This window comes from Bombina bombina, chromosome 12 (assembly GCF_027579735.1).
Source record: "Bombina bombina isolate aBomBom1 chromosome 12, aBomBom1.pri, whole genome shotgun sequence".
Classification (NCBI taxonomy): domain Eukaryota; kingdom Metazoa; phylum Chordata; class Amphibia; order Anura; family Bombinatoridae; genus Bombina; species Bombina bombina.
The window spans coordinates 13,903,568-13,917,684 of record NC_069510.1 but is presented as its reverse complement, the minus strand read 5'-3'; the positions used below and the strand labels follow the sequence as shown (position 1 = coordinate 13,917,684).

At 34.3% G+C, this 14,117-nt stretch overlaps 1 protein-coding gene across 4 annotated transcripts in view; it reads right to left on the bottom strand.

Moving 5' to 3' along the window:
• LOC128643207 (histo-blood group ABO system transferase-like) overlaps positions 1 to 14,117 on the bottom strand; it is a 138,031-nt gene that overhangs the window by 74,092 nt on the left and 49,822 nt on the right. For all 4 annotated transcript variants that reach the window (XM_053696191.1, XM_053696192.1, XM_053696190.1 and 1 more), the window contains exon 3: positions 13,887 to 13,952. In XM_053696191.1, the coding sequence (XP_053552166.1) occupies positions 13,887 to 13,952 (66 nt within the window). The remainder of the gene's footprint in view (positions 1 to 13,886; positions 13,953 to 14,117) is intronic.

Below are 14,117 nucleotides of genomic sequence, written 5' to 3'. Positions count from 1 at the left end.
GTAGGGAAAAGAGCAATTCAGCTGATATGAAAAACAACAATGTGGATGAAATATAAACAAGTGTCCGTCTTTTCTTTCTAAACTCCAAGTAGATAGAAATTCTTTACAAGGTGCTCTTTATTCAACAGTCCTTTAGATAGATCGTAGTATTGTAGTTAGAACCAGAGGTAACCTGCAAGCACACAGGAACTATTCATATATCCAGCTCAAGTATGGTATGTGAGCTAGAAATGAACCTGTTGTTTGTGCCGCCGTAAAACCAGGTGAGATGAGAATGAAGCTCTGTGGTTATATTTAGCATGTGAACACCGCACACAGGAATTATTCATATATCTTGCTCTGCTTGGATTGTAGAGCTCGAAATGAACCTGTAATGTGCAGGGTAGAAGAATAGATGCGTTTCTCTTAGTGACTGAAAGCAAATCTACGCGTTTCGGCAGAGTTACCTGCCTTTATCAAGATGCTTACAGGATGTAACAAGGAGCCTTATAAAGGGAGAGTGTGTGAGTGTATCAATTAGGATATGGGCGTGTTTATAATTAACCCTATGTTGAATGGGTCATATATGCAATATTTAACTCATATAAATACATATAGATATAAATATAAATAGAATTATAAGTAGATATATTGCATTATATTTTTCAGTTATATAAGTTGTGGTTTATAAAACATGCACAATATATAAAAGATTATTATATATGTATACACATACCTAAATGTATAGGCTAAAAGTCAAACAAAAAAATGTATACAATAAATTCTTAGCTTATACTCTCTTAGGTGTAGTTAACTGTTGACATAAAATCGGTTAAACATTAGGAAAATTTTACTAAATGGTATCATATATTCAACATCTTTGATTAGATGAAAAATTATTATTTAATAAATAATTTTGTAAAAATAGGGGGAGTCCTGATTATTCAAAATTAACTGGAAGTATTCAAAAATTACATAATTGTTTATTACGTGTTTCTAGAGGACTGTGATTATGATATATTAAATTTATATATTAGATGTTGGATGTAGTGTTTATATTTGCTACCATGTGTTTATATGATTGAGTTTAAATCAAATGAGCTATTTAATCCTAGTGCATGTATTGTTTTGAATTTAAAGATTAGCTCTGCTTCTTTTTTGAGAAGCATCTTTTCCATATTGCCACCTCTATGATTCGTTTTAACTTTTTTTATACCCCAAAATTGGAAACAATTTAAATCCCTGTGGTGGACTTCAGCAAAGTGTTTGTAGAGTATTGTTTTGGTATTTGCATGCTCTATACTCAGAATGTGTTCTCGCATACGATCCCTTAATAGTCTGCTAGTTTGACCAATGTAAAATAAATCACAAGAACATTTTATGCAGTAAATTACATTAGAGTCACTGCATTTAATAGTGTCCTTTATATGAAATGTGAATTGTTTGTCAGTGGATGTGATCTTTTTGATTTTATTACTATGTTTGCAGGATTTGCATTTGATGCAAGGAAAAAAGCCAAATATTTTTTCATTTCTTAGATCTCTATCAATGTAATTAGTATTAGTTCCTTTGAATTCACTGGGTGCCAAATAACTCTTTAAATTTTTTGCCTTTTTGAATATGAGGTCAGGATGCTTTTTAACTTTTGTGCCTAATATAGGGTCTTTTTCAATGTAGTGCCAATGTCTGTTTAAAATGGCTCTAATCTCATTATGTTGAACATTATATTCTGTGATAAATGGAACAAAAATTTGACTGGTGGAGGCTATATTTGTCTCATATGAATTTTTATTTTTATTTCTATTTTTGTTAGTATTGTTTTTTAATAAACCAGATCTATCAATTTCTCTAATAGATACCATAGTGTTTCTGATTTTTTTCTGGTTATAACCTTTCTCAGTAAATCTGTTTAATAGAATATTTGATTGTAAGTCATATGATTCTAGATCTTAACAGTTTTTTCTGATCCTGAGTAGCTGACTTTTGGGAATGTTTTCCTTCCACTTATTGAGGTGGCAACTGTTTTGATGAATGAAATTATTCGAATCAATAGTTTTGAAATATGTTTTAGTTTTGATCACATTATCCACAATTTCCATCTCAATATCCAGAAAATTAAGTGATTTCATACTATGTTCATATGAGAAAGTGAGACCTAAATTATTGGTATTAATATCTTCCAGGAATAATTCTAGAATTTCATGGTCTCCCCTCCAGACCAGGAAGATATCGTCAATATATATTTTGTAGAGCACAAGGTTCGCTCCCCATTGGCCGCTGGATAAAAAAGACTCTTCAAAAAAACCCATAAATATATTGGCATAGCTGGGAGCGAACCTTGTGCCCATTGCCGTCCCCCTGGTCTGGAGGAAGAACTCGTTATTGAACATGAAACTATTATTTTTGAGAATAAATTCTATGCTATATAAGATGAATTTATTTTGTTCATGCAACAGATTTTTACCTAAAAAGTGAGCGATAGCTTTTAGTCCTAAATGATGATCAATATTGGTATATAAGGAATTGACGTCACATGTTACCATAGTGTAATTATTTTTCCATTCTATCTCGTTCAGTATATTTAAAAAATGGTTGGAATCTTTTAGATATGATGGTAACTGTATAACGTAATTTTGAAGAAAGTAATCTACATATTGTGAAAGATTTGAAGATATTGAATCAATTCCAGAAATAATAGGACGTCCAGGAGGTTTATTAAGATGTTTGTGAATTTTGGGCAAAAAATAAAATGTGGGATTTTTAGGATAGTTGATTTGTAAAAAAATTAAATTCTGAATCTGTTAGAACCCCTAATGTTTTTGCTCTGTCTAATAAAGTATTTAACTTCTTTTTTTGAGAGTCAATTGGGTTATGTTTGAGTTTAGTATATGTGGTATTGTCAAGCAGAAGTCTATAGGCTTCTTCTAGATAATATTGTACATCCATAATTACAATACCTCCACCCTTATCTGCCTGTTTGATTATAATTTCCTTATTCTCTTGTAGTGATTTTAGTGTTTTTCGTTCTTCAGGTTTCAAATTTACTTTAACTTTAACATTAGTGTCCATTTTATCTAGATCCTCTTTGACTTTACATTCAAAACTTTTAATGAAATCTCCCTTATCATGAGTAGGGTAAAAAGTGGACTTTTCCTTCAGATTGGAATGTAGATAATTATTTGGTTTGTTAATTGTTCGGGTGAGCGGAGTGGATAGAAAGTATTTTTTAAGAGTTAATTTGCGGACATATTGATTAACATTTATGAGAGTTTCAAGCTTGTTCATTTTACACGTCGGTGCAAATGTGAGACCCTTTTTTAAAACAGATTCTTCTTCTGCACTTAGTGTGTGTTTACTAAGATTGAATATACCTGTATTCTGATTGATATGTGAATTGTTTATCTGAGTCTTTTTTGTGGGTTTTCTCCCTCTTCGCCCTCTCTTTCTCTTTTCCCTTTTGGTGTTCCCCAAATGGAGATATTTTTTTGATGTCCTGTGTGTTGTGGGGTTGTGCCTAAAAAATGACCACTGTTTGTTTGTGTCTGACCATTTTCTGACCATTCTTGAATGTCTCTTAGTGGTTCAAAATTATTGGAGAGGGGGATCCTCCAATTATTAGTATTAGTTCTTTCTCTATAGTTGGAATTTGTGTAGTATGATGTATTTGATTCCATATTATTCCGTCTTTTGTAATGCGGTCTGAAGTATGTGTCCTCATTGAATCTATTGTCACTGTGGTGTCTATCATTGCGATTATTATTTCTATATGTGTGACCATAGTGTTGGTTTTGTACTCTATAGTCATAGTCATTTCTATCGTTATAGAATCTCCTATTATGACTGGAATGTTGCAAGTTTCTGTTTGTTTGTCTCCTATTTGGAGTGTGATCAAATGTTGGTCGATCATTGTAAATATAGGGTCTATTTGAATAGTTAGTAGTTCTTATTTTATTAGAGCTATTGGCAATATGTACATTATTTTGTTCTTTATTATGAATTGATTTATTTTCTTTCCCTATTTTATGTTTGCTGAAAATAGATACCATAGTATTGGTATTAGATTTTTCAGCTGGAACTATTGTTGAAGATGAACATGGGATGGTATCATTGTCATCCTCTATAGTAGATATAGGTTTAGGGATGTTCTCATTTTTATTTATGTTTCTGTAGTCTTCTATATCTCTATTAAGTTTATTATTTTTGCCTTCTTATAACATTTGTTTAAATTCAGTGATGTTTTTCATCATAATTTGTTGTTTAGTTTTAAATTCTTTATCATTATTAAATGGTTTCAATTTTTCTTTGAATACCTCAATTTCATTCTTTATTTTAATCAGTGAACAATCTCTAGATTTAATTAATACTTTAAGTAAACCTAGTGATGCATTTTCTAAAATGCTATACCATTCTGTGGACAATTCCTCACTAAGTTCAAAAGTGCAATCTTTTTTTAATCTGAGTCCTCTAGGGACCATTTTAGAATCAATATATTTTTGTGTGTATGAAAGTTCTACCGAGTGTTTAATTTCTTTCAATAGAGTGTCTTCTAAGTCTTTACAAGTGCTATGTAAGTCAGTAGTGTTGTGTGATAGTGGTTTATGTGATTCAAAATCTTTGATCTGAATTTCTGAGAGAATGTTTTCTGTAAATGAAAATAATTCCATTATAAAGGATAGTGATGTAATAATATGTAATAGTAGAAAAGCTACTACTAATACCTAGAGATTAAAAGATATAAAACAGTGAGGGGGTGGTGCGAGTGCTATCTAATAAAGGTATAAGCTTAAATCCCTAAATAGTCTGATATAATCTCCAAATACAGACTTAAACAGTTGGATAAAAAGTGGGGAAGTGTGGGATAAGCGCTCTGGATGGAGCAAACCTAAAATGATATGACTGTGATAATAGTATAATGACAAGAATAATCAAGATGTTGAATATATATGTTAAAAAAGAAACTAGTAGTGACGATATAAAAATGTCGATTTAATTTAAAATAAATAAATGTCAGCAGGGTATACAAAATAAACATATAGCATATGATTATAACATAAAATAAAATTCAGGTGACTCATATAAGTCTAGGATGCCGGCATCAAGGAAATAAATTAATATTGATATAAGAATAATGTATAGTTGGCTAAAAGAGTGAAATTCACAACATATTAAAAATAGCGATTGCTAAGTTAAAAACAACAATACACAAAAACTTGATTTTGCAATAAATGTGCTAATATATAACAAACCAGTATTAAGGGCACTAATGTGGGTAAGAAATAGAGATTTCAGATGATAAATCTGTAAGAAATAGCAACAAACCAACAGCGTATGTTTGTGTCCGTTAGAGACAATGAAGCGTGTGATCCGTGGATGGTGACGTCACGTCATGTGACTAATCGTGATGATCCAATCGTATCCAACGGTTATAATGTAGCGTGTTATTTGAAAAATACCGGTATATAAAAAAGAAACAAAGTCTCAAGTATTTTTTTAACAGTATAAAAGTATACTTGCAAGTAGCGGATCGCTGTCCTCCAATCTCTCCCGTAGGGAAAAGAGCAATTCAGCTGATTTGAAAAACAACAATGTGGATGAAATATAAACAAGTGTCCGTCTTTTCTTTCTAAACTCCAAGTAGATAGAAATTCTTTACAAGGTGCTCTTTATTCAACAGTCCTTTAGATAGATCGTAGTATTGTAGTTAGAACCAGAGGTAACCTGCAAGCACACAGGAACTATTCATATATCCAGCTCAAGTATGGTATGTGAGCTAGAAATGAACCTGTTGTTTGTGCCGCCGTAAAACCAGGTGAGATGAGAATGAAGCTCTGTGGCTATATTTAGCATGTGAACACCGCACACAGGAATTATTCATATATCTTGCTCTGCTTGGATTGTAGAGCTCGAAATGAACCTGTAATGTGCAGGGTAGAAGAATAGATGCGTTTCTCTTAGTGACTGTAAGCAAATCTACGCGTTTCGGCAGAGTTACCTGCCTTTATCAAGATGCTTACAGGATGTAACAAGGAGCCTTATAAAGGGAGAGTGTGTGAGTGTATCAATTAGGATATGGGCGTGTTTATAATTAACCCTATGTTGAATGGGTCATATATGCGATATTTAACTCATATAAATACATATAGATATAAATATAAATAGAATTATAAGTAGATATATTGCAATATATAGCAATATTGACCCAAATGGGTGGAGATTGACTGTAAAGCAATATAATTAACTCCTGTTAAAGAATGTATGTCTTATTATAGACAGATCTCTGCTAGACTGTTTCTCACTATATGTGATGAAGCCTGTCAGGCAAACAATAGAGTCCACTTCGGTCAGATCAGGTAGACTACGAACCAGGGTATCTTAATAAAGATGATAAATGTTACACATATGGCAGTACATCAGCCAGTGACAGGCCAGTGAGGTGCTATGCAGATTCACAAGCAAAATGTAGTAATGCTTGTTGCTGATGTTTTTTTTACCTCAATATGAGCTGTTCAGATGGTTAGTGTGGTTTATAATTTATAATTTAGCAGGTTGGTTAATGTTATACAAACTAAGAAAAAGCAGTGCTTACCACCTCTGTGTTGGAGCGGCCTCTTCTTGCGTGACTTTGACATATCTTCGGCGTGTGCACACTGTCTGACACTCCTACAGCAGCTCACATGAGCCAGGAAGCACATCTCTATCTCTGATGTCAAAACTCGGCATGTACATCCAAATGGTCATATAAGGCAGATGAAAGCACAAGGTTAATGTTATAGTCCCAGGTAGTTTCGCAAGGCCAGTTAAACTTTTGTGGTTGAGAAAGTGCTACGCAGCTTCATGATGCAGCTGCTCTATCAAGGCTTATGTATGTCTTGTGCAGTATCGTATACATGATAGGACTCACCCCTACTGTAGTTCAGATAAGCGCTATTTGTGAGGTCGATCATGGTGTCCGGTATTCGCTGTGGAGAGGTTGGAGTCAGCAACCTCAGATGTTTCCCACGTGGCGTTACAACACCGGTATCCGTTAGGATCGCTCAGTCCTTCCGCGGTGTGGTATAGGATGTGATACCTCTCAAAGGCAACACCGGAGCTCTGCAGTGTTTCCAGGCTGTTTTAGGCAGCCAAGGTCGCTTTGAGTGCCCGCCCACCGGCAGTAATATTAGTTTTTATACTTTGTAACTGACATGTTTTACAAGCTGACACAAAAATTTACATTACTAACCTACATATTGGTTTTTGTTCAGTAGAGACAAGATGGAGGTGCTTGCATTGTTTTTATTAGACGTGTGCAACGCTAAAATTTTTGTTTAGTTTAGTTTTCATTAGTTAAATAATTTTGTTTTGGCAAATTAGTTTAGTTAGGTTTAAAAAAAATAGTTTCGTCAAATTAGTTATGTTAAGTTAAATCGTTTTTTTTTTTATCCATTCTTTATTCATATGCATTATTCTATTCTGAAGTTTAGAATAGAATAATGCATATGAATAAAGAATGAATAAAAAAAAATGAAAGGATCTGAAAAAACTATTTAACTTAACATAACTAATATGCCGGAAATTGCTGAAACAAAATGATCTAAAACCGCCGCCACCCACATCGCCAACACTAAATAAAGCTATTAACCCATAAACCGTCGTCCCCCCACATCGCCAACACTAACTAAACCTATTAACCTCTAAACTGGCAGAAATAATAATTTCCAAAAAAGGCCACGACCCTCAATTCAATTATAAAACGTCCATTTATTGTGTACACATAGTACAAACAATTAAAATCTGTAGAGCAGCATCAAAAAATGTACAAAGTGTAGGTAAGATCACAGTCTTACGCGTTTCAGCATGGATTTGCCGTAATCATAGACTCATTGTGAAGTTAATTACTACATACATTTAAAGAACCAACTCTCACCTGATTGGTGCTCTAAAAACATACAACTACCACTTTGATTAGAGGCAACATCTAGGTCCTAGAGACCTCCCTATCTCTTACTCATGTTATGTGTGATACTGTTTATATTAGTCTCCTGTAAATATTGTTCCCTTTATTTAGAAAATCAGACTTCTATATTATATCCCTTGCATATACTCTAACCTAATAATATACCTCTACTTTAATAGCCATACTGAACATGTAAAAAAGATCTCTAAACATCTTTTATTATTCATCTATATAGCTCAAGGTGAGTTGCTGGAGGGAGGATGTAGATAAATTTATTAAGGGGAAAAATACTAGAGTGTTATTTTAAATGTCCCAAAGACATCAAAAGACATAATGACAATAGTATTGAAAGGACTAGTTCATATGGATCATTATCATCATAATAAAATCATTAGTTAGACCTACTTCATAAGTTGATAAACAATAATATCAATGATATCAATTAATATGTTGATACATAATTTATAAACAGGAAATTACAAATTCATACCACCAAATATCTCTTGAGACATCACATAAACAAGAGGGTCTAAAACTGAAATTATGACTAGACATAGAAGATTGTGCACGTATGGTAAAGATGTTATCACCACCTTTACTCCCAAAAATTTATGATATCATTGGCTGAGTTGAAACCCATTGGGGTCAACGTGCCCATCTTATTAATCCAATAGACTTCCTGTCTGGCTAAAATGGATCTCCTGTCACCTCCCCTAGGGGGACTTTTAACTAGTTCTATAGCATTCCACCTGAATGTTGACACATTCTGATGGTGTTCATCTATAAAGTGTCGTGCTAATTCTGAGCACCTCACATCATTTGTGATATATCCCAAATGCTCCCTTATCCTTATACGGACTTCTCGAGATGTCATTCCTACATACTGTTTGGAATGAACCGAGCATTCAATCACATATACCACAAACGTAGAAAAACATTTAATACATCCTTTTGTGTCAAAATTCAGGCCGGTTGAATGTGACATAAAATTAGGGCCCACTTTTATATGTTCACATGCTTTACAATTTTTTCCACATCTATATGTACCATTGTGTGTAAGCCAGGAACTGTTACTTCTTGGAGTTCGCAATTGACTAGGAGAAAGCATATTGCCTAATGATAGATTCCTAGAATATACAAATTTACATCCCTGTTTAATGGTATCCTTCAATAGATCATCCCCATATAGAATGGGCAGATATTTCCTCACTATCCTACACACATCATAGTACTGTGATGAATATTTGGTTACAAAAATGGGCTTCTTACATATTTCATCTTTATTCTCCTGCCTTTTCCTCCTTCCTCCCAAGAGGTCTCCCCTCTTACATTTTTGAACCTCTTTAAGTGTATCTTTTATCAAGTTGTCTGAATATCCTCTTTGTCTGAATCTAGTTGTTAAAGCACTAGCTTCAGCCTCAAAGGTATCCTCTTTTGAATTTATGCGTCTATTTCTCAGAAACTGACTTTTTACAATTCCCCTAAATACATGCTTCGGGTGCGCACTCGAAGCATGCAATAGTGAATTGGCTGAAATGGCTTTACGATACAAAGATGTATGCACTTCCTTGGACTGAAAATCAAATATCAGTCTAATATCAAGAAAGTTAATCTCTGTTTTATGCCACTCATACGTAAAGTTAATCTCTGGTACGCAAGAATTGAGATATTCTACAAACCTCTCTGTCTCTCTTTGATCAAAGGTGCTGATGAATATGAGGTCATCAATAAACCTTTTATAGAATTTAATTCCATCCCTGAAGGGGTTATTCTCCCCCAGAAGAAAGGTATATTCAAGCCAACCCATAAATAGGTTGGCATACGAGGGGGCGAATTTCGCCCCCATCGCTGTACCTCTCCTCTGGAGGTAAAAAACCCCCTCAAAAGAAAAATAGTTATGTTCCAACAGGAATTCTATGGACCTTAGCACAAAGTCTTTAGTTTCATCATTATAATCAGTTAACATGTCCAAAAAAAAATGAACAGCTCTAATGCCAAGAGAATGAGGGATGGAAGTATAGAGAGCGGCGACATCAACTGTCAACCAACTCATATCCTCTTCTACATGTATCTTTTCTATCATGGTCAACATGTGAGATGTATCTCTAAGGAAACTGGGTAGAGAGCTAACTAGTGGCTGTAGGATATTATCTACCCATTCCGACAGATGTTCAGACAGCGATCCTATACCAGCCACTATCGGTCTCCCCTTTATATCCTCTAGGCCCTTATGAACTTTTGGCAGATGGTGAAATATGGGTAGGACAGGATTCTCTACCAAAATGTAATCCATGGTGTTCCTATCAATCACACCCATGTATATCCCATCGTCCAAAAGAGACCTAAGTTTTTTACCAAATTTCACAGTAGGGTCCCCACATAGTGGCTGGTATGAATCACCGTCGCCCAACTGTCTAAGGGCTTCCTCAATGTACATTTCTCTGTCCATCACAACCAAGCAGCCACCCTTATCCGACTGTTTAATGACAATCGACAAATTGTTTTGCAGAGATAAAACAGCCTCTCTCTCTTTTCTAGACAGATTAGAGTGGCCTATATTGGTTGTGCTGTCCAACAGAGCAAGATCTTCCAAGACTCTCTTGTGAAAATTCTCAAGGGATTTACCCCTAGATTGTACTGGATAAAATTTGGATTTCATTTTCATACCTTGACTTGGTGTTGTATCACCCTGAGATATTTGTTCACTCTCAGCGTTGAGGGACTGCAAGGTGACTAGATCCTGCATGTCTGTAAATTCAACCATTGTATTAAAAGTACTCCCTACACCAGTGTTGTTCCTATCTCTCCTAACTAAACTGCTATTCCCAAACATTGCCAACACTAACTAAAACACTAAATAAACCTATTAACCCCTAAACTGCCATTCCCAAACATCGCCAACACTAATTAAACCTATTAACCCCTAAACCTAACACCCCCTAACTTTAACATAATTAAAATAGACCTAAATTAAAGTTACAATTATTAACTAACTACCTAGTTAAAATAAATACAAACTTACCTGTGAAATTAAAATAAAATCTAAGCTTACACTAATAAAACCTAACATTACTAAAAATAAAAAACTAACATTACTAAAAATAAAAAAACCTAAGATTACTAAAAAAATAAAATTACAATTACAAAAAATAAACACTAAAATTACACAAAATAAAAAAACTACCATTACAAAAAATAACAAACGAAATTATCCAAAAAAATAAAAATTATTCCTATTCTAATCCCCTGTTTAAAAAAAAAAAAAAAAAACACCCCAAAAATAAAAAAAACACTAATCTATAATAAACTACCAAGGGCCCCATAAAAGGGCCTTTTGAAGGGCATTGCCCTAAAGTTAACAACTCTTTTGCAAATAAATAAAAGCAAACACCCCCTAACATTACAAACCCCCACCCACCAAACCCACAAAATAAAAAATAAAAACTAATCTACCAGAAAAGAGCATTTGTATGGGAAATTTTAAGGGCCCTTGGTAGTTTATTATAGATTAGGTTTTTTTTTATTTTTCGATGGGTTTGTTTTTTTTTAAAACGGGGTATTAGAATAGGAGTAATTTTTATTATTTTGGATAATTTCGTTTGCTAATTTTTGTAATAGTATTTTTTTTATTTTTTGTAATTTTAGTTTTAATTTTTTAGTAATCTTAGGTTTTTTTATTTTTAGTAATGTTAGAATTTATTAGTTTAAGCTTAGGTTTTATTTTTATTTCATAAGTAAGTTTGTATTTATTTTAACTAGGTAGTTAGTAAATAGTTATATTGCAGCTAGCTTAGGTTTTATTTTTATTTCACAGGTAAGTTTGTTTTTATTTTAACTAGGTAGCTAGTAAATAATAATATTGTATCTAGCTTAGGTTTTATTTTTATTAAGTTTGTATTTATTTTTAAATAGGTAGTTAATAATTGTAACTTTAATTTAGGTCTATTTTAATTAAATTCAAGTTAGGGGTTGTTAGGTTTAGGGGTTAATAGTTTAATTTAGATTGTTGCGATGTGGGGGCTAGAAGTTAAGGGGTTAATAGGTTTAGTTAGTGTTTGGGAATGGCAGTTTATGGGTTAATAGGTTTAGCTAGTGTTGGTGATGTTTGGGAAGAGTGGTTTAGGGGTTAATGGGTTTAGTTAGTGTCAGCAATGTTAGGGAACTGCGGTTTAGTGGTTAATAGGTTAGTTAGTGTTGCCGATGTCGGGGAATGGCAGTTTAGGGGTTAATAGCCTTATTTAGTGATTTAGTTAGTGTTGGCGATGTCAGGGAACTGTGGTTTAGATTAGAACAATGAAAAATTCCAAATATGAATAAAGAATGGATCTGAAAATTCGGAAACTGATTTATTCATTTTCAGAATTTTTCGGGATTTTAGTTATGGTGCCGATTCAGAAATTCGGATGCATTCTAATCTCTGAATCGGCTAAAATTCGGCCAAAAACAAAGTTCCACCAAAACAAAACGCACATGTCTGGTTTTTATTCAGCCTGTGGACAGATAAATGTCTACCTGGCTTTATTGTACCCTTTAAGTAGGGTTTTATTATTTATAACTTAAGTGATTTGAAGAAATGGAGTGAGACAGCAGAGGAACTTGCAGTATGGTTTATTTTCCCATTTTGGAAACCTGAGTTTGTAAGATTTGCAAAACAAACCTTCTAAAGTCATTAAGTTATCTTAACTTCTTTACAAGCGCAGCTTCAACAAAAGCTGTGATAGTGCTGCATACCTCACCTCCGGCACCATGCCGATATAGCGCGGTCTTTGGGGTATGTGAAAGACCATTGGTTCGTTGGTGGTCGTAACATGGTTAAACCACTAAACACACTAGCATAGCATAATCAGTAAATACAAAATATAAAATGCAAAATGGCTTACTGCCCGATTCTCTAAAATTTGCTGGTCTTTGCATGGTATTCCACGCCAACACAGGTGCAACCCTCATGGAATTCTATAAAAAGGGGTTGTCCCTGTGATTGGCAAGATGTCTCCCGTAAAATAAAGAGAGCTCTCTGCTAGGTAGAAGTTTGTCCTGGAGGGCAAAGAAGAGAGGGGGAAACCAGTGTGTTTTTAAACTTGATTACGATATGATTCAGAGTAACATTTAAAATGATAAAAAAATAAAAATAAAAAAAAATTAAAAAATTGTTTTTTATTATCAAGTTTAAACAGAGTGCAACAATTTTATAGAGAATATAATTTTAGCACTATCAACCATGCAATGCCATATATTTCACCCCACGTAACATGCACATGAATGTAATTAACGATAATGTAATTTTAGCACTAGTTACCCTGTAATGCTATTTGTTTAACCCATTGTAAAGGAGTTAAACTCATAGTTAAATTACTGGTTAGGAGATGCAGAGCACTGCTGCTCTAAAGCAAATACAGCTGGTAAGCCAATCAGAAGTGGTAGTAGCATGACCCAGATGTATGAGTCACTGCTGATTGGCTCAGTGCTTTATTTAGATCATGAATAATACTTTTGGGTTTCATGTGCCTTTCTTGTGAGGTGAGACAAAACAAGCCTCTGGGGGATATTTATCAAAGGTCTGGCGGACCTGATCCAACAGTGCGGACAGTACGCTCTCCGTATTCAGCATTGCACCAGCAGCTTTTGTGAGCTGCTGGTGCAACGACACCCCCTGCAGATTGGCCGCCAGCAGGGACGTGTCAATCAACCCGATCGTACTTGATCGGGTTGATTTTCGGCAATGTGTGTCCGCCTGCTCAGAGCAGGCGGACAGGTTATGGAGCAGCGGCCTTTAGACCGCTGCTTCATAACTGCTGTTTCTGGCGAGTCTGCAGGCTCGCCAGAAACACGGGGCATCAAGCTTCATCCGGAGCTTGATAAATGGGCCCCTCTAATTCTATTTTGTGTTGATATTTGAGAATACTCCAGAGTGACAGGTTATTGAAGAACACGGGTTATCATGATATCTGAAAGGCAAAAAGCATTTATTTACCCATTTAAAGTGCAGGAGAAGGAATACTGGAGTGGCCATCTACTGCTGCTAAAATAATCCATATGCCTGAAAGGAAAGAAGAGAAAGTGAATTGAGAGGGTTTTACATGAGTAATAGAGGGTTTTACATGAGTAATAGAGGGTTTTTACATGAGTAATAGAGGGTTTTACATGAGTAATAGAGGGTTTTACATGAGTAATAGAGGGTTTTACATGACAGAGTGTTTTACAT